Raw genomic sequence first — 20,689 nt, forward strand, 5'->3', positions numbered from 1 at the left:
CTGCAAAAAAACCCCCCAGCAGATTCACAGTCTGCCTAATTTAAGGAAGCCTTGTCAGAAATGTTGTGGTCAGAATCACCATCTTCTCTGTTTCTCGTCACTGCAAATTACTTTGAGTCCTCCAAAAAGATCTACATTTTCAGACAGCTCCTGCAGTGCAATGAGCCCATTCTGCTGCTTCAAATACAAGCATGTGGCACCTACAAAATGTTACTGTTTACAATATGCCATAGTGACATTCATTGAGTTAGTGTTCCCCAGAATAATATTATGTAATAGTAATAAACACTTAAATAAATTTGTTTGAAGAAATTTAAAATTACCCAAGAAGTTGAGAATAATCTTAATGTAACAGTATGTGAATGGTACTACAGAAATCATACACTGTATATTTAAAGAGACCACTTTTTTATTACTAGAATAATTTTCCAGACTTAATTTTGAAAGTACAGAATTTGTGTTCAATTAATGTGCTCTTTCATTTTGTATTGGTGCAACTCTCCTCAGTTAAATACCACCCTATTAATTTCTGTAAGCTTTTGATGTCATGAAAGTGAAATCCTTATTACTGTGTAAAACAAAAAGAAAACACCTGACATGAACTATTAGTAACAATAAAAAGCTAGCAAGTTAATTAATTTTTACAGTTAGAGAGATCACTCCTTATGGCAAGAGGGCTCAAGTCCTCCTATCCCCACCTCAGGAACTGTGCTGGTCACAGTGAGCACATCACACCTGTAGGATGAAATCCAGCAAGATTTAGCAAAGTGTAACTGTTTTCAAAAAAAGTAACTCTGACCAGAGTGCTCATCTGAGTAGTTCTACAACCTCAAGTGTGAAGGACCAGGTCTGCAGGTTACTTCTGGACAAACACTGTAGTCATTGTACAATCTATTTCCAGATTTCAGTCAGACAAAACTAGTTATGTCTGTGCAGTTTATCACTACAAAAAAAAGTTGTCATGCACCTATAGACAGATATCTTATTCTTTTCCTGCACAACACTTGGCATTTTTAATCAATGTGTACATAAATGAAAAGAAAAAAAGCAGATTATCATATTGTCCTTTGTAGTTCTCTTTCAAAATCTCCTGATGATAGTCCACAAGGAAATAATAAATGGCTTCTATTGTGGAGAGGTATGTGTCTGGCTTTCCCTTCTGATGACGCCAAAAACAAGTTTTCCTTGTCTTCAACTCAATTTGTAGCAACCCTGTCAAGATAAAAAGACGATATAGATTAGACAATGTGGATTGGTGGCCAGGATGCCAAACAAGACTTTAGTTTTGTTTTCTGGCTTTGCTGCTGCCCTGCTGGCTGCCTGCATGCAAATAATTTCTCTTCCTGTACCTTCGTTTTTCATCTGTAAACCTGAGGCAATAATTTTATCCTTCTTTGTGGACCACTTTCAAATTTGATGAAAAAGTACTGTAAGTACAAGGATACAATCCTCATATTTACAATTAATTACAGGTTATCCTTTCATTCCAACAGCCTCAGAACCCTCAGTAAACTGCAGGGTCTCTTCAGATGGCAAGAGTGAAACCCACACCTACCAAGGCTCATCAAGGTCCTTAAAGTTATTACTTCATCTTTTGCAAAGTTAATAACTTTCAAGTGTAAAACAGAATCCTTCAGACTGTTAGTGTTCCTGACTGAGGACTATTTGCAAGAGCCAGAAACTTTTAATTTATGCTTGTTAAGTAACTGAAATCTCACTGAGATTACTCAGGAGTAAGTATGACAGAATCTGGTAATTAACTTTATTAGAAACTAAAAGCATTCCCATTTGAGATGAAAGAAGGAACTTGGTGTCTGTATGGCACATGAAAATCTTTTATCTACCATAGTCTCTGTAACTGTTCTATTATTCAGATAAATTTTAAGTGTATCTTGGTTGTTATGTTCTTTAAGATGCACAAACTATTCAAACTAAAGCCTCCTTAATGTGTAATCACTTTGTAAACAGGATGGACAGTTGGATTATAAAGAACAGTGTATACACCTGTCAATAGTATCAGGAGCAGGTTGTAAAGTTACCTTTTTCTAAATGTTAAAATCTGATATTGTGTCACATGAGATGGTTTAGCACAAGTAACAGTACAAATAACAATATGGTCTAAGAATTGCTTGGAAGTTATGGACAGAGAAGCTTCAGTAGGGTCCAAATTCAGGAGCACAAACTGGGCCATAGCCCAGCACTTGTAATCCTATACTTTTTACCTTCCAACTATGGTTAATTCTTTCCAGTGTAACTACAAGCTGGATTTAGTTGTTTGCTTTGCAGTTAGCAATGTATGATACCCTGCATAGTAAAACAAGTCTCTACTACAGTGTTTTAAAAAACCTTGAACACCAGAAGATTCTGTCCCTCAATTTAAATGTTATTGTTGGCATTTTGGAAACAAAACCTCAAAACAACACAGTCTAATTATTACCTCTGATAATTCTATACATGTGAAAGTTAAAACAGCAGTAGGAAACTGCACTGAGCTTGTTTCCCTCACAAGTTTTCAACACCTGAATTCTCAGCCATAACCAAAGTGAAAAGTTCCATCAAATTCAGAGACACTCCCACCTGAACAGCAGTGAAGTGAATCCAGGGGATGATTCCTCCAACATAAACTCCCACATAGGTGTGGTTTGAATACAACCAAAAGTTCATTGAAGGCAAGACTATGGACTGAGCTTACCACAACTGCAGGATCAGCTCATTTCAAACAAAAAAATTTTAGTAGTTTTTTATAAAAATAAAACCAGAGGGAGTTAAGGGTTAGAGTTTACTGAGCCAAAGGCAATGTTTCGTTACAAATATGGATCCTTCATATGAAAGCTTACAATACTAATGTATAAGATAATAAAATATTTGGCTAATACAAAGTGGATCAAATTTACAGGAAAAAATATCAAAGTAATTTGTTTCTTTAACAACCATGTTGATGTTGCCAATAAGCTCCATCACTCATGTGAGAAAGTAATTATTAACATTAGATTGAACTGTTTCCTTTCTGATCTAGAGACCACTTTTAATGAAGTAATCAATCCTAGACATTACCAACTTTCAAATATTTCCTGTCTTTAACACAACTGATTTAGTTTTGCTTTCTAAAGATATATTACACCACTTTTACAAGAAGATATAGAAGTACTTTTTTTGTCCAAGTTCTCATGGCTCTTTTTTTTTAAAGATTGATGTACTCATTTACTTTCTCTTGCAGTACAATTTGCTAGATTTACTCTCTATATAAATACAAGGTTACAAAACACAAGGTTTGTCTTTAAATTTTCTTGGCTTCATTAATGTTTCCGTCCAGTATTTCTTGTAACTTAATCTTTCTGAATAAGTACGGCAATTACTTATTTGGAATTATGATCACTTCTTTTTGAACTTTAATATACCAGCAATATTTTGTTGGATGATGACTTCATTTGCAATTGAACTGAAAAATGACAACAGTTCTCCATTTTCCATGTGTGTACAGCACAAAAATGTCATCAGTTTATGCCTCAGAAAACTGCCCTGTTCATCTTGGAAGTCAGACCTGTAATCTCTAAAAGGAGTGATAATGCAATTTATGTTTGTGTGAGGGGCATCAAGGAAAGCAACGTGTGCAACTGTTACACCTGAGGTGGGGGGGGGTAAAATTCTCCCTATAAGTAAAAACCTGACTTCCATGACACTATCAAACCTTACAACAATCCTGAAAGGTGCTCAGGGAAACAGAGGACTGGAAAACAGCTGGATCCAAGATGATGTTCTAAAAAGGAGGGAAGAGTCCACCAGATCAGCACTGTCATGGGGGAACTGGAAACCATCCTTTGAGAGCTCCAAAGTAACACCAATTATGATTTTTTTACTGAAACACTGCATAAGCTTCCATGGAAATCTTCAGTTCCCCTGGCTGCCTGTTACTTTTCTTGAATTCATCCTCTTAAAATAAGTTCCAAATGCTTTACAGAAACTTGCAACATGCAATTACTCTAATTGTTACAGTAATACTTCAATGTAGTTGATAGAGCATGTTCTGTGTTAAACTAAATACTTGTAACAGGATTTTAATTAGCCAATACATTATACTAACATGTGGGATTCTTTAATAAACTGACTAGACAGCAAGACAACATTCATCTTCCATGGAAGACAGTCTGTGAAATTCCTTGTAGGATGCAGTGTAAAGCAGGCACTAGTAGTTATATATATTGCATATAAACTTGACAGGCTGCCTCCCAGCTAAGTGCACCTTTTCCTCTAATGAAAGTGTTTTCAAACTCCTATTCATCTCCAAGGAAATGGAATGCTATTGCTAAATTGTTTTGCCTTTTGTGGATTTAATTAGAATTCTTAAATGTAAACTTCTTGTAATGAACCTAAGACAAAAAACTTCTGCAGAGTTACCAGTTTCTGCTTTCAGAGTTGTGAGGGTACAAAGGGCCAGCAGGAATTCCCTTTTAGTCTGGAAAGTAGTGAGATCATCAAAATGTAACAACTGCACTAGAAAAAGAACCCAAGCCATGACATGCCTGTGCTGTGTCTCCTAAATCCCTCATTCACCTTTCAGTGGCCTGTCTGCCACCACTGTGTACAAAAATGCTCCCCTGGGTCTCCTGGAAAAGCAGAGAACCACCTGCAAAGGAATCCTTTTTGACTTTCTTCAGAGATTACTCAAACTACTGTTCTATTGTCTTAACATCAGAGCTTCCATTCTGTGAGACAAAATTTGATCCAATAGAGAAGTAAGAGAAATAAATGTAAATGCTTTCTTCAGTATTATCATTTTGCAAAACAAATTATATGACATGGAAAGTAATGGAGTCTTTGGCTCAGGAAGTATTTCCAGCCCTGAAACAGGCTGTCAAGTCTTTCATGTGCCTATAGGGGTAGATATACACTTATATCATGCTCAGGTCTGTTATAGATATATGTCCCTTAAACATTTCTGCAGCAATAACATCTCAATATCAACTTATATTTTTTACCTTGAAGTCGTTCATCAGTTATTATCTTGTTGGTTTGGTTCCAGGTACTGTCAATAAATATTATTTTCTTCAGTCCAGTGCCTTCATTCCTGCTGCTTGAGACGCATTCGCTTGGACTTTTTTCTTCCTTAGGTTCTATTTTTGCTTGCTTAAGAACTGGTTCTTTGGAACAGTCATCATCACTATTACAGACACCTTTTTTAGTGTACTTTTGGAGATGGAAAGCAATATCTTTTACTGAAACCGAATTGGGGCCAGGAAATATAAGGGCTATCTGAATGAAAAGAAGAGAGAGATCTGAGTGTCAACAAAATCTAATAAAACATCAAGAATTCTTCCATTAAAGAACAGAAATTTTACAAACTTTATAAAACATTTAAGTCAGGACAAGATTCAAAAGTATCTCGTCCAAAATATTCTATCTTCTAATGTAATGTTAAATTTATGTTAAAAACCATGTTAATTCAAAGTTTAAGTACTGCAGCTGCTGAATATGATGAGCACAATATGATGAGCTGTTGTGCTGTTCAACAAACTGCTGTTTAACTTACTGCAAGTTGAACACGTTCACACGTGGGCAAAATACTTCTTATGGCACACAATGAATCCACTTATGTAAGGTGGTGAACAGAGGAAATTCAAGGTGATTATAGTGCTACAGTTTTCTTACTTCATGTCTCTTTTCTTCATATTCTGGAATGCAAGGGTATTTATAAATTGTAACATCATCAGGTGCCAGGAGCTTTGCGTGCACAGCAGTGCTCTTGCCATCTGTTTCATTTGGGTGCTTGATAATGTCAATCTTCAAAGGTAACTGGAGTTAAAAAAATAAAAAAGGACAATATTTATGATCATATACAGAGGTATAAACCATTGTACAAATCTTATGCAAAATTCAGGAGAAATCCCTATGGGTGTGTAATTAAAACATATCTGATAATTTTGGATAATATTTTTTGTTTTAACAGGCTTGGAACTAAAGTAGAGACAAGTCACAAGAGGCATCTTTTACATTCAGTTTTTGGAAATACTTGAGAAGAAGCATGGCACAATCTCTAGAAACAGAATCAAAAAGGTAAGTAAGATGGGGTCTTAATTTGAGCAATGTAATGGTTCTAAATATGAATACTTATCTCTCTAAGGTATTCATCCAATTGCAAAAATGGCCATTTCAATGAAAATACACCTAAATCTAATAGGTCAAATTTCCAAAGTACTTCTAAAGTATTTTCACACTGCTTTCAATCTTGTACCTTCAAAATGCATCTTAGTTCCTAGCTGATTTTGCAAAATGTCTCAGTCCTCTTTGTGGTTTCTGCAAATATTTTAGCTGAAGGGCACTACCCTATTTATTTATATTTTGAGAGTGGTTATCTGAATTGTATAACTATGACATTTAGGAATGCCTTTTAGCTCACATTTTATGTAAAATTCACTCTTGGTTATGGACAAATCATATTCTTAGTTCACAATATAATCTGTTCTGGTCAGTTATGAGAAACTGAAGAATGAGGAAGAGCACTGTAAAGAAACTTCCAAGAACTACATGGTTGAATGAGAAGCTGAGTGACTTCAGCTTGTATTCTCATCTAGTAGATACATGAGTGTTTATGTGAGGGCTGGACCATTTTCAGTATTTCTACATGCAATTCCTCAAATAAGAACAATAATTTTATCTAACTGTAGCTTATTCATACTTAAGCTGTGTTAAAGATGAATGTCCATAAAGAGTAACTCAGAAAATAAATGGCTGCAGATAGATTATTCTCTGTGCACAGTAACTAAAAGACACAAGAATATTATAAAAAATCCATTAGATATATTAACCTTCACAGTTGGAATTTCTTTGGTAGGGACAGTTTCAACAGGAACAAAGCATGTATAACAATAAAACATCCTTGAACTACTGCATCGGGGGCATTTTGATCTCCCACTCTTTTTTGCCTTTTCCAGCACTTCCTGGGATGCTAACTGTAATTGTTGAAGAGGGTTATCTTCAAATGATGATGGAGTCTGCAGTTCTTGGCTTTCCAAACACTCAGTATTTCTTTTTGGTCCTTGTGTGGATGAACTCAAAGACATGGTTAGCTGAAACACACAATATGTTGTTAAATAAAAGTCCAGTTACTATGAACTAATTTATTGAAAATTATTCTGTATTATCCTATTTAACAAAAAAATACTCATGAGAGAAGGTATTTCCTACAGCAGAAGGAGTAATAAAATCATCTGATTCAGTTATTATAGCACCAAGAACTCCAAAGAGATTTCAGGAGGGCATGAGACAAACAGCTGGAAAGAACCTGAGATCTGCCTCTTTAATGCACATATAGGCATGTTCATAATTTTACTAAGTTATCCCACTCAATTCCTGCAGAAATATATTTTTTTCTGTTGTTAGGATCAGGGACTAAAAGTTTATGAAAACACTGCTAAACAGTGTTTACCTGGATGAGCAATCCCATTAGTCTTCAGCATGACTACCAACAATGAATTACACGTCTAGAGGATAGAAATCCATAAGAGAAAAGCTAATTGTACAAATTTAGATCTCTATCCTGAAACTTATTGTGTGTGGGCCAACCAAACACCCTGAATGAAATCCCTCCTGGGCAGAACATTGTGAGATAGAAGAAATCTTCCAAGAGCAAAGCTTGAGGCTGAAAAATTAGAAGAGCTAGAACAGGGCTTTGGTGCTCCATGTACCAGATAGGAAGTGCTGACCCAGCCTAGATATGTTCTGCAAGTTTGTATTTCTTTAGTACCATTGGTGGGTTTTTTCCAGGCTTTCTTCCACACAGGTGTTGTCTCACCCTCTGCAGCTGGTGCAGAAGTTTCACCGTGTACTCGGAGCTGTGCAGCAGAACCAGGACCATGTGCCCCCAGCCAGTGCAGACAGAATCAGTGCTCTGTGAGCTCAGGCTCAGAGTCACTCCAGGCTTTAGTAAAGCCCTTCTGACAGATCACTCAGGGTCCTCTCTGATCTTCAAAGCAGCCCCCAGTCAGCAGCCTGCACAGCCTGCAGTAGTTACAAACTGCCTTTAGCACTTTGTGCTGCATCACTGGAAATGAAAAAAAGTCATTCTAAGTATTTACTTTCAGCTAATTTAGGTTTACTTTTTCATGTCAGGGATCACACTTACGAAATGATGTCACAAACCAGTCATGTTTAACAAAAACAAACAAACAATAATTCCTGAGATGTGATCCAAAAATTAAGTGTTTAAATAAAATCAAGTGTAATTTAATTGAAAAATGATAAAACAAAAAAACTCAGCTAGCTTTCCAATAAAAAATTGAAATTAATGCCAGAAAAAATTGTTATTGTCTGATAAAATTAGATACTCATGTATGGTCTGATACCTTCCCCTCTCCTTTTGACAAAGTCTGACTTCTGAAAGGTCAGGGATGTCCATTCAAATAAACACAAAATCTAACATGCACACAAAATTTATACTGCAATTGCTTTCAAGTATATCTGAGATAAAGCAAATATACCACACTATTATCAAGTTTCCTCAAGCAGCAGAGAGGGCGAGAGGCCCTGGAATTGGACATGCATTCCCAGCCTGCAAACCGATTCTTTTCAGTGCATGAAGTCTTGTGGTGCTCAAGGGTGACACCTCGAAGCACTTTCGTTACCGATACTGACAGGGGATCTGCTGCGGCCTCACAATAAGAGCTGTGCCCACGTTCAGCTGTGTTCGCACGGTATTCCTCGCAGAAAACGACAGCAACAGAGTTCATGCAACTTGTAAGACCCAAATCTCACTTCATACGTACTTTTAAGACTGTAAATAACTCCGTCTACACCTGATTTCCAAAGCCCGGATAAATCGCTCCTGCTGGAGGGTTCTCTCCACATTGCAGCTGCAACTCCGGACCTCGGTCCGGACACCTCGGGGGTTGTGTGAAGCTCTGGGGGTGCGTGGGGTGCCATGAGCTCCCCACCGCCGTGCCCTGCTGCCGCTGCTCCCTGAGGTGAGCGCAGCGGCCACAGCACCGCGGGCCGAGGGCAGCGGAGGGCACAGACCTCGGGGCGGGGATCTCCCACGGGAATAACAAAGCGCTCCCGCCGTTCGGGCACCTCTGAGCGGCCCCCGTCCCGCAGGCCCCGCGGCCGCAGAGCCGCTTCCCCCCGCGGGCCGCCCGAGCCCGTCCGCGCACAGCGCGGCCCCTCAGCGCTGCCTCCTCCGTCCTGCCCTCCGCCCCGCTCCTCTCCTCATCCCCTGCCCGGCTGCAGCCCTTCCTCACCCGCCTCTCGGCTCTGCTCCGCCGCGGCCCTCGCAAGCCCCGGAACGAAAGTGCCGAGCTCTGCCTCGGCGGGAGGGGGGAGCGGAAGCAGCCCGGGGCTGAGAGCGGCTGCTGTCTCTGTCCGGGGGCTTGTGTTTGTTCGGAGCCTCCCGCTCGGAATGGGATTTTTTTCGACGTGTTGTGTCGCAAAAACCTGACCAGAAACCACACACACAGTTCCCGGGGAGCGGGGTCAGTGCCAGGTGTTTCCCGCCCTGTGACATGTGCCCAGCGCTGCCCCCGCCGTGAGGGGACAGCCTGGAAACCGCTGGGGCGGGAGGCTGCGGGTTTGTGTCACTGCCTTGGCAACTCCTGGAAAGCTGGATCAGTTGGATTTTTCTTTTACCTGTGTTTTTCCCCCCACCTAGTAGTATACTTACAGCATACCGAGTGCCTGCTGCTGGTTCTGCATCTCTCTCCAAAGAGCACATGGGATCTGCTCTGTGAAATTCCTTGGCCTGGTTGAGGATGCTGCCCCACAGTCGCATTTACCCAATATTCAGTCTTTAGTAACTGCATTTTTAGGTTGAAGTGACTAAACTAAAACAGTAATTTTGGTATAGAGAATATTTCTCTCAGTGAAATGAAGTCTGTGATGTATTAGTTGTAGTAGCTTTAGGGGGAAAGGTTGACATTATAGGCAGATTTTATGCCAAACTTTGATCTCGGTTACACCCCAAAAACCTCACTGACTTCAGTGGTATTACATCCAGTGGCAGAGAATGCCTACCAGCATTCTGTTATTACTTGTTTTGTTTTGACTTGATCAGTTCTTCATGCTGGCAGCATGTCACACATTGCAGTAGTAGGGAAAAATAGCTACATTTCCCCATCCATGTTTTTTACTACCTTACTCTGTGACAATACCTTGTGATGTTCAGTAGTTAACGATGCCAAAATAAAAATGTTTATTAGACAAAAGAAGACTTTTATAATGGTTTCTAAAACTCTTCCTTGACAAACTTAATTTTAGTAGGTTTTGCTAAGTTTACCACCTCTTTGAATTATTTCTTTGGGTGCTTAGTGCAGAACTTGTTTGGGAATAAACTGAGCTTCCTCATTATTTAAAATCAGGCTCTGAAATCTGAATTAGTCCTTTATATACTTTTATTCTATACAGTTATTTACCCAAAAACTGCGATACTGAAATAATATTTTAGGAATGGATGCTGTATCGGTTTTGTTTGGGGCTCTTAATTTCAGAATATACTAAAAAATATTATCTTTTCCAAACCAGCATTTCTCACACTTGATTTCTACTCAGATGCAACTCAAAAGTTTGATTTTTTAATTATACTGAACTCCGAAGATACCAGTTGATTGATTTCCGTGAACACTTTGGCTAATCTGAAACTCTCCCATTGCTTCCAACTTCTAAACTAAAAACTAAATCTGTAAGAACAATGCCAGATTTGTTGCTTTTTCTTCAGTGTGTATTTTAGAAGTGCATATATAATAATAATATAAATGTTATGGAGGTACTGAGAAGGAAATGGAGGTTCTACCTTTCTGATTAAGTGCCCTTTCATATTTTTCACATTTTGCTTTGAACCAGAACTACTTCTCTCACTGGAACAAAGAAACAAAAAATGTGTGAAAATATTTTGGTGGGTGGAACATTTCAGTATAAAAAGCAACTTGACATAAAAATGGAAACATTTAATTAGGGATAATGTAAGAACAAAATATTAATGTTTTTTTAATTTCTAATTGCTATTATTACCTTTTTCCTTTTTACCCTGAAGTCACAGAATCACAGAATGAACCTCTATGTATCAATAGCTTCCTTACATTCAATAGCATTTCACTGATTTTTTTTTTAAAGAAATAATTTGTCTTGCTGCCCTGCTATTAAGATAGAACATGTTGATGTCTTTCAGCTCTACCAGAGGGCTTAAAAACACATGAATTACTCTGTATTAACACTTACTAAGTTATTTCAGGAAAGTGATCATTTTGATGGTTAACTTCAAACAACTACCTTTGGTTTCAACAATTTGCTCAAATATTTGGGCTGCTTGTTTGAATTCTGTGCTAGATCAAGGAACAGACTTTCCTCCTGTGCTTCCAAAGCTGTGCTCAACAGATGGAAGGCATTACTGGCCTTTCTGAGAACTTAAATTGCACATGATTTTATTTGTCTCTTTAGAAACATAATGACCCTTTTTTTCTTGAGTTATCTCCTTGTCTAACTAAAACGTTATAGTCTTTTTAATTACTCTGTGTCTGCTCTAATGGGCCTCCCTGGCCTATTTCAGTTGTTCTGTCTCCTGGAGATGATGTAATCACCTCTGAATGCAGTATGTGGGACAGGAGGAAATCACAGTCTCCTTACAGTGGTGCCAGAATTAGAGATTCTTAGATGTTATATGCATTTACACTCCTATTACAATTCTTCATGCAAAATAGAGTTCACAGATTACTTAATCTTTGCATTTGTGTAATTTTCAGAAATAACTTTTTCCAATGGACTGACTGCAGAAGGAATGGCTGAGTTGTGTCTCTCTTGATGAGCCTTTCTCTTTGGTGGGTAAGCTACAAAAAGATTATTCCTTCAGTGTCATATGTAAATGTGTGTATGAACATGTTCCACTGAACATCAGTCCACTCTCAGATTTGACCCATGTCACTGAACTAGAGAATTGTGCTGAAAAAGTATTTTCATTACAGTGGCCCAGCTTATCTAGAGGAACATCTTTGAAAAGAGTACCTGAAAGACATTGGCCCAGATAAGTGTTTACAGCTTTCCCTCAGGTTGTAAGAATCAAGTTTATAATTTAAAAAAGTCTAATAAGCCCAAGTCCCAGTTCTGCGTGGGTTTTAGGAGCATTTCTCTTCAGGCCTAAATAAAGTGCAGGCAAAAGTCTGTGCAAACATTCTCCACAGCTCTTGGTGTTACGAAGGAAAGATGAGTCATATAGAAAGATCAAAATGGTGGCTTTTAAGCCTTCCAATCAATCCAGTGATGCAGCAGGACTGTACAGTGTGATAAGTTTTGTGTGCAGACACATTTAGGTGTAGATCCAGATATGTGTAAAGTCTTTGCCTGATTAGAACTTTTAATCAATAAAATTATCAATCCAGCCTCTATTTCTACCTAAACCTTGCTAATTTTTTTAAGACGTTGTTACAGAGCAAATTGCTGCAGAGGAAATTCTGACTCAAATGAGTGAGATGGGGAAAGTACGGGAGTGTTTCATATTTTTAATTGTTTTTGTGGATAAAACAAGAAAGATGAAATTTTCACTTTTTTTTATTGGATCCAGAAATGGGATTACACCTCTCTGTGTATGTTTGTTGGGGGAGATAAAAAAACAACTTGAAAAAGTCCTTTTTATTTCTTTATATCTCCAAAGGTATCTGTAGTCACCTGAAGTATCAGTTTTAGACCAATGCTCCTTATCTGAAGTACCTTCACAGTTCATAGCATGAATTAGCTGAAAATATTGTTTATATCATTGTGTGAAATAACATTAATTATGAATTGAGTACTTAAACATTTTTCAGGTTGCCAAATATATTACTGAGAAGTCAAATGTTAGGAATATATAGGTGATTTTTTTTTGCCCTACATGTAAAAAGGTACACAGGATTCTGTCTAATGACTATGGTGTGACTTGGAAGTCAAAGAAATATCTCCGACACCAAACTGAGTCAGTCAATTTTTCTAAGGCTACATGAATTCAGATATATTGGGTGATGGAAATTCTAAACACTGTGTAAATATGATGACTGACTTAGCCACAAAAATTGTAAACAGCAGTTTAGAGTGTTATTGCAACCCTGACCTCTCTGGTTTTATTTTTTACTCACTTCAGTGGGAATTAGGTATGGCTTTAAATACTTTAGTTACTTCCCTTGCAGACAAGTGAGAAGTCATAGTCTGCAGTCCTGACTTTTGACCCATTTTGCATATTAAGTTGTTATTATTAATAAAAATAATTTTTTGCACATTAACCTATCATTAATTAGTATTGCACTGGTTGAATGTCACAATCTATTTTAAGATAGTTACTACCTGATCAGACTGAAGAATACTGTAAATATTCGGAGTGAATTTTGACTGCTTCACATTTATAAATGAAGGAAACCTAATTCCTGTCATTTATCCAAGTCCAAATACTGTCAAGCTGATAAAAACAAGTTGTGCAGAGTGAAGGAGAGATTTAAAATTCAGATTCTTGAGCAGCCTTGATAAACTCTGTGTCCAAAGAGTGACCTGTCGATAGCACTGGCCACAAAACATGTGCACAAATGCAAGATTTTTGAGAAAAAGTGCTAAAAACACACACAGAGAAGCATGTTGGTTAAAGCTGACAATGTACAAAAGTAATCACTAGTCCTACAAAATAAAAATTTTTTTTTTTTTTTTTTTTTAAGCAAAGCCTAATGCCTTGACATCCAAAGAATGGCTGGAGATCTTATTACTTGCACTGGATAAAAATTTTATATGAGTTTATAATCTACAGCTCTTCCTGTTAGAGATATTTATAATACACTGCCAGAGGCTGGTGCTGCTTTCTGAAATGCCACACACCTTTGGAGGACTGATTAAAAATTTTTGTTTATTTGTTCTTAAATAGGTGCAAATATACCCAGATAAGGAAGATGCAAGAAATATTAACATCCTCCTGGCACTTCTTGACAGAATTGCAATATTTTGTGGCATATTTTCCAAACTTGTTCCTGGGGACGCTAAAGATGCTTTTTCTCAGGTAAGAGTACAAGTAGCATTTTCAGTGGTATATGGGTAGATGCTGCATTTCAGCTCATGAAAGTATTAACATGACACAGGAGCCAATTTACATGCATCCAGACTGGCAGCTTTTGGCTGCAGAAGAGAGCTGGAAGCACATGCATTTAGGAACCAGAGAGAGCAACCAGAACTGGTGAGGAAAAGCTCGAAATTATCATGAGCAGTCAGTAAAGGGTTTTTTTTTTGAGCTCGTATAATGTGTGAATAATAAAATTAAATTATAATATTAAATTAGGTTCTTTTAAGAATTACTTGGTTTTCATTAAATATAATAATTAGTTAAATATTAGCAAATATTACTTATTCTGCATCCTAATTTTGACCCTAAGGACTTATTGAAACCATGTAATTTGTTGAAATCAGCATCCTCCAGTTCAGGCATAACTGGGAACTTTGACTTTTACATTGATAAGTTTTTGAGAAGTGAATTCCCCTCTTGTTTGTACAGTTGCCTAATGTCTCACACAAATAACAAAAGGTTATACTTTTTTTTTTATTTGGCAGAAGGTCTTTGCAACTGCTACAGTTCACTTGAACATTTTACATTAAGTAAAAAAATTGTAATATCAAATCTCTTTTGTAGACTTTTTAGATACAATATTTTGTCAGGTATATACTGATTGCTCATTGCAAGTCATTTATTTTGCTTTCTGTGAAGTATTTCCTGAATCTATCAAATGTTTTGATGATGATTTTAAGGAGGCATTGGCAGACTTAGTTTTTCAGTGGCTATCAGGTACTAGTAATTTTTTTCCCTTCTACCAGGTCTGCAGTTCAATGAGAATCTATTGCTTTTTGCTCTGGTAATTGTGTACATATATACACACAGAGAAAATTCAGAGCTAGCAATACTATTGTCAAAACTGGCTTTCTCAGCTCACTAATAATGATGATTATGATTTCTTAATACTGGTTGTTGGTATGTAAATATGGATAAATAGTTTAAACCATAACCCGGAAGGGAATCTGAGCTGACTATCCATGGCTTTATTTCTCTTTAAGAAAAATACAGCTGGATCAAACATCTCAAAATGTTTTTGGCAAAAACAGCTATTTGTAGGTGGCCCTGAAGGTGTCTCTCTATAAAAAATGACCACTTTTTACAAATATCCTTACAGGATTCAGACTGTACCTGTCCTAGAAATTTCTAGTGGAAATAGTATTATATTACCATTAAATATCTACATGTTTTGACAGTAAAAGTTTATGATTTTTAGATTGCATATGTCATTTGATATCCATTCCAAAACTTAGATTTAGAGCAGATTTCTATCTTTACTGCTCATTTATTTAGATTTCGTGACAATGTGGATTTCATTATCTTGTATGTTGATGCTGATTGACAAATGCAATAGAAATATGTTTTTGAAGTAGATATAAAATACAGAAATATTTTTCTCAAAACCTTTCTCTCTGTCAGTCACTGTTTGTTGGGCAGAATTTCCTTTTTAGTTACAGACAGAGAAAATTGTATGTAGAAAAAGATCACCCTGAAAATTTAATTTAGAGAAGGTTTACATACATCAAAGTTATAAATGCTCCAAACTCCTAATGGGTCTTTAACTTGGAAGAGCTGGGTAAGCCCACAGTATTCTCTGTAATGTGTAACCTCTATAAATAGATAATGGACAGATTTAACTGAAATTTAGTCAGACCAGAAAAAATCCCAAGACTCTGGGAGACCACTGCTATGGCAGAAATTCTGTATCTGCATGAGACTTATGGTGTGGGAGCTGTGTAAAATTCTAGTGGAATGAATACTGAAAACCACGGAATAAAGTCAATTAAGTATTGCTGTGAGAATAATTCACAACCTCAACAAAACCTATGCAAATGTATTGAATTACCAGAATTGGAACAACCACAAAGTAAGGATATTCAGCCATGTGCAAAACCAAGCAGAAGCAGAAGGGAGATAGCAAAAACTGTTCTGGTTAACTTTAACTATATGAATGTAATTATTTCAGTTAACAGGCTTGGAACCCATGCCTGAAAGTTGACCGGGGGCATAAAAATTTGCCCGTTTTAGGCAGGAAACAAAGCAATTTTAATTTCATTTGGGAGTATTTCATAGGGTGATTTTCAAAATTAACATAAACATTTTTCTAAATTAAGTTTTTTCTTTTCAGATCTAAACCCAAGGAAATGGGTGTGGAAGAAATGGAATCTCAAAAGCTTTAAGGCTGCCACAGTAAATCAGACAGTAAAGATGCTACTGCTAACACACAAGCTGCTGCATCTGCCAGTTCTGCAACAGCCAGTAAGTCTTGTAAATATTTTTAAACACATAATGCACGTGACTGTACATTTTGGAATAGAACTTAGAGCACACTGCAAAATCTTAATTGTCAACAAAAATTATTAGTAATATTTTCAGTTTGTTTTGCACAAAATCAAAATGTTAAAGCAATTAAAAATGAGTCGTGAATTTTGGTCAACTCTAAACATATATCCTGCCAATATACTGATACTTCTATTTGATTAAGCTGTAAACAATATTACAAAGTATTTAAAGGATCTGCTTATGTTCCATCTAGTAAAATCTGATTGGTTTGATTTATCAGTTTTCTAATACTAATGACAACCAGTCTTTTTTCTACTCCTTTCTCTGGTGTCTGGCTCCCATTTTCAGTGTGTCTTGCATTCCAGCCTCTGCTTCACTGTCCTGATGGATCAGACCTTGCCTTTTATTGTTTCATACTAACCTACTGGACTTCCTCATGGCCACTATTTTTACTTCTTTTTTCAAGCTTCTTGTGCTCATGTTGCTTCTAACTTGCTCCCTTTCCTAATGTTACCCAGCATTTTGTTTCTTGAGGGGACCCAGTTTCTTCTCTTTTCCCCCTCCCTGAAATTACTGTTTTCCTTCAATCATCTACAGCCATAATTTTATGCTAACAGTCTTCTCTTACTCCTTTTTGTCCTCCTTCACCAACCATAACCATAATTTTTCTCATCCTTGCCTCCCCCCTCCCCCCATTTATTGTTTTTCATGTGCTCATGTGCTTTTCTGGTTTTAGATCAGTTGCTAAGGTAGGAAAACCTTATTTTTGTTGCAAAACAATTGAGAGGAAAACATCTGAGTGAAAACTCATAAATGTGCATTCCCACTGCCCAGCCCCTGCCATTTTCAACGGTATCACTCTGATTTTCTCTAGAGTTATGTTCAGTGCTTAGGAAAAGATAGAGGGTTGTCTCTTGTGCCTGTTAATGCTAAGGAGAGAAGTTTTGGAACATGCTGTACTCAGGAAACCCTGAATGCACTAAGTACTGCAGACATGTCAGAGGAAGGGAAGTGTTCTGTCATGTGCCATGATTCCCATAAAGCTTTCTCTTCTAAAGTGGAGGTAAAAGAACTGTGTGGGGCTTTCTAAGCAAAGAGGAGAGTTCCCTTTGAGACCCAGCTGAAGGATTTAGTCTCTGCAAATGGATACAGCTTTGTAGAATCTTGGTATGGATTGCCTATGCCCAGCTGTGGCTTAATAAATTGTCATTATGTGTTGCCTGTTAGCTTTCCAGAATAATTTTTCTTTTTTACTTCAGTGTTTCTTTACAAGTACAATTAACGTGGCTTCTTTAAAATTGAAAGTCAGTGTTGCTCTCGAGTTATGGTCTTGAAAGGAAATTCCTGTTTACAGAATCCATTTTTTGTGTTGCTCACTTTGCAGTACAGTTTTTAGAAATAGAAATGTATACATGTTTTTGAACAGGGGAACATTTGGGTATTTTTTTAAATCTCAAAGCCTAAACCCAGTGGAAACATTTGTGTAGTTTTTATACATTCAAATGGTTTTGTTCTGATATAATCGTATTTACTTTTAGATATTGGTCATTGTATTACTTTACTGGTATATGAAAACAAGAATATGAAACCGAGTAGAAAGTGATTATTCTTGAAGCAGGTACAATAAATCACCTCAGCTGTTGATTATAATAACACTTCAAACCATAGGGAGTCTTTTTAATGACAGTAATTTTGAAGTCACCAAAGCTGTTGTTTTTTCATGTTTCTTGCCAAGATATAATGACTTGTTTTTTCCTGTGACAATAAAATAAAAGGGAGAAGCCTCACTATTTTAGCCCTCCCTGTTAATACCCTGTTCAGTGATCCACCTTATTGCTTTAGGCTTTCACAGAGTTCACAGTTTTGTTCAATAATCCCTTATTCTCTTGCATGACCACTGAGAAGGCAGTTACTTGTCCAGATCCACTTTGGTGTCTAGTTTTTTTGTGAAATCCCTAGGAATAGACCTAGGGATAGGCAGGTTGGCTGTCATATTAGTGTGTCTTAAATTGAATTGAGTGTCCGTGGTTTTCAAATGTTCCCTTTCTTCTACAGCTCTCATCCAGTTTTCCTGTGCTGTGCTGTAATATCACAGCAGACATAAACAAGCTGCCAACCCTGTTTGCCACCTTGAACAGAGACAACAACCTAACTGGGACAGTGTGGTGTCCTTTGTAGCAACAGAAGTCACTGTGAGTGTGGGCAGAAACAGCTCCAGCTCCTCTGCTGCCCTGGTGTAATGAGTCAGGTAATTTAAAGCCACTGTGGGTGTGTGTTTGATGTTTTAGCAGCGTGTACCAGGCTCAAACTTGTTTTTCTTACTTATCAAATAGGGCATTGAAAATGGCTTGCTTAAAGTTATATGAGAAATCTGTAGCAGAGCCAGGTTTCAAAGGCCAGTAGATGAGCCCTGAAAACTCAGCAGTGAGTAGCTGATGACTAGATTCTTGACCATCCAAACTGGTGCTGTCCAAGGTAATAGTGAGTTGTGTTTATGCTTAGACAGCCAGTTGTAATTGTAAAGAGACTTGGTCCTGAATTCTAATTAGAATTATACAATGTAACATTATAAAAAACATTTCTAGTGGTATTAAAGATATTACTGGACTAGTTGGAAGAATAGGGAAGTCATTCTTCTGCTCTGCTCAGGACTGGTGACACCACACCTGGAGTGTTCAGTTTTGGGCTCCTTAGTTACAGGAGAGATGTGGACATACTGGAGAGAGTCCAGTGAAGGGTCACAAGGGTGATTAAGGGACTGATGCATCTCCCCCATGAGTGAAGTCGGGGAGCACTGGGACTGTTTAGCCTGGAGAAGAGAAGGCTCAGGGGAAAACTTATCAATGTAATAAATACCTAAAGAGAGGGTGCAAAAGAGAACTGAGCCAGGCTCTTTCCAGTGTTTCCTAGTGATAGGTCAAGAGACAATGGGCACCAGCTGAAAGAACATCTTTTTCTTGTGAGGGTGACTGAGCACTGGCACAGGTTGTGCAAAGAGGTTGTAGGGTCTCTCTCTTTGGAGATATTCAAAGAAATGTCTGGATGTGGTCTTGGCTCCTCTGCTTGAGCAGAGGGGTTGAACCAGGTGACCTCCAGAGGTCCCTTCCAACCTCAACCAGTCTGTGATTCTGTGGATAAAGTGACACAAATTCTTTCAAATAAAAGTGGGAGAATGAAAGAACTGTGGTTAGGGATATAGGCTGGAAGTAATGCCTTTGCTTCTGTATAGAAACAACAATATGGAAATAAGACATTCCATAAGGACTTGCAGGAGTTGTTCAGTGAACATCACACCATGCCTGTGTCAGTGCAGTGATGGCACATGGTCACAAAACTGAGATGAAAACCACTGAAGACTGGTCTGTAGAATGAGCTGTTTTCAGTGTTTACTTTGCAAAGGTCGAAAAAGATGGTTTTGTGTTTTAGTCTTACACTGTTCTGAACACCCAAGTAACACAAATATTTCCTAATTTTGCACACTTTGTTAGTTCCAGAAAGCTTAGCCTGCAGAGGACTGAGCCCTTAAAACTGACCAGCCTAACTCCTCAAAGATGAGGAAGCTGTTGCTCTATGTAAAGTGAACTTGTAATGAGTTTCAGAAAGCTATCTGGGTACTAGGTAACACAGATCCCTACTCTCCTCCTGGAGCTGAGTACATTAGGTATGGACTTTCTATTGAAATACATTGAATTTCAGCAGCCTACTTCACCTGACCCTTCGAGTTGTCCCTAGGTGCCAACAGCCAACCCCTGGGTACCTGGTGTCCCCCAAGATCTGGACTACACTGACTAAAGCTCAGTGTTCAGGTCTTTCCCCATCTTCACTGAAACACTGTTTGAGAAATGATTGTAAAAGTGAGATTTGTTATTTGATATTGGACTTCAGCTTGAATACACTGTAACCTTTATGTGACAAGTTTATGCATCTTCATTCTAACTCCTCTGCTTTTCTGCTTAGCACTGGAGATAAATAGTTATTCTCATGAGGAAGTAATTTCATCTGAAGTGAGTATTTTTTTCCCCTCTGTGTCAAGAGACATCCTTTTGAAGTGCCAGGCCTCTAAATAAAAGAGTTTCCTTAATGAAACAACGAATCTTGGTAAGCTAGGATCTGCCTTCCAAACAGAATTGAAGGAAATCTCCCATTTTGGGTCTGGAATGTAAGCAGTTATGGAATTTCAGTGTCTGGAATGCTTGAGATTTACAAGCCAGCTTTCCTCAGCCAGGTATTTATTGTGAAGTTATTTACAGAGCTCAAGACTTAACACTTGGTAGCTTTAATACTATGTTACCCCCCCCTCACCTCCCAAATATTTATAATTAAATTCTGAAGTTTTATTTTATGTAAGACTATGAATTTCAATGTATGGTGTTAAATAGC

At 37.7% G+C, this 20,689-nt stretch overlaps 1 protein-coding gene and 1 long non-coding RNA gene across 8 annotated transcripts; one reads left to right on the top strand and one right to left on the bottom strand.

The window, feature by feature from the left end:
* Positions 1–385: 385 nt before the first annotated feature.
* DTWD1 (DTW domain containing 1) lies at positions 386–9,523 on the bottom strand. Of its 7 annotated transcripts, none has more exons than XM_027644560.1 (6): positions 9,231–9,337; positions 7,742–8,038; positions 6,804–7,064; positions 5,647–5,790; positions 4,977–5,250; positions 386–1,212 (listed from the first exon to the last, which is right to left on the bottom strand). In XM_027644560.1, the coding sequence occupies exons 2-6, from the start codon at positions 7,850–7,852 to the stop codon at positions 983–985; spliced, it is 1,020 nt and encodes a 339-aa protein (XP_027500361.1). In that variant the 5' UTR covers positions 7,853–8,038; positions 9,231–9,337; the 3' UTR covers positions 386–982. The 7 variants fall into 7 exon arrangements, with proteins under 7 accessions (XP_027500361.1, XP_027500367.1, XP_027500365.1 ...); XM_027644566.1 differs by lacking the exon at positions 7,742–8,038 and adding an exon at positions 7,424–7,478 and having other exon boundaries at positions 9,231–9,279; XM_027644564.1 differs by lacking the exon at positions 9,231–9,337 and adding an exon at positions 9,010–9,103.
* Positions 8,611–19,134, top strand: LOC113947716. The gene is made up of 4 exons (XR_003527838.1): positions 8,611–8,730; positions 11,721–11,795; positions 16,155–16,285; positions 18,365–19,134. It is a non-coding gene; the product is annotated as an uncharacterized LOC113947716 (long non-coding RNA).
* Positions 19,135–20,689: the final 1,555 nt, after the last annotated feature.

Source organism: Corapipo altera, unplaced genomic scaffold, assembly GCF_003945725.1.
Source record: "Corapipo altera isolate COAL_440 unplaced genomic scaffold, ASM394572v1 50, whole genome shotgun sequence".
In the NCBI taxonomy this organism is placed as follows: domain Eukaryota; kingdom Metazoa; phylum Chordata; class Aves; order Passeriformes; family Pipridae; genus Corapipo; species Corapipo altera.

Coding starts and splice junctions, on each gene's coding strand:
- DTWD1 (XM_027644560.1), bottom strand. CDS start 7,852: ATGGTCCTGGTTCTGCTGCACAGCTCCGAGTACACGGTGAAACTTCTG. Junction 5,791..6,803: donor AAGAAATTCCAACTGTGAAG/GTTAATATATCT, acceptor TTTTAACTCCAG/TTACCTTTGAAGATTGACAT. Junction 5,251..5,646: donor ATGAAGAAAAGAGACATGAA/GTAAGAAAACTG, acceptor CTTTTCATTCAG/ATAGCCCTTATATTTCCTGG.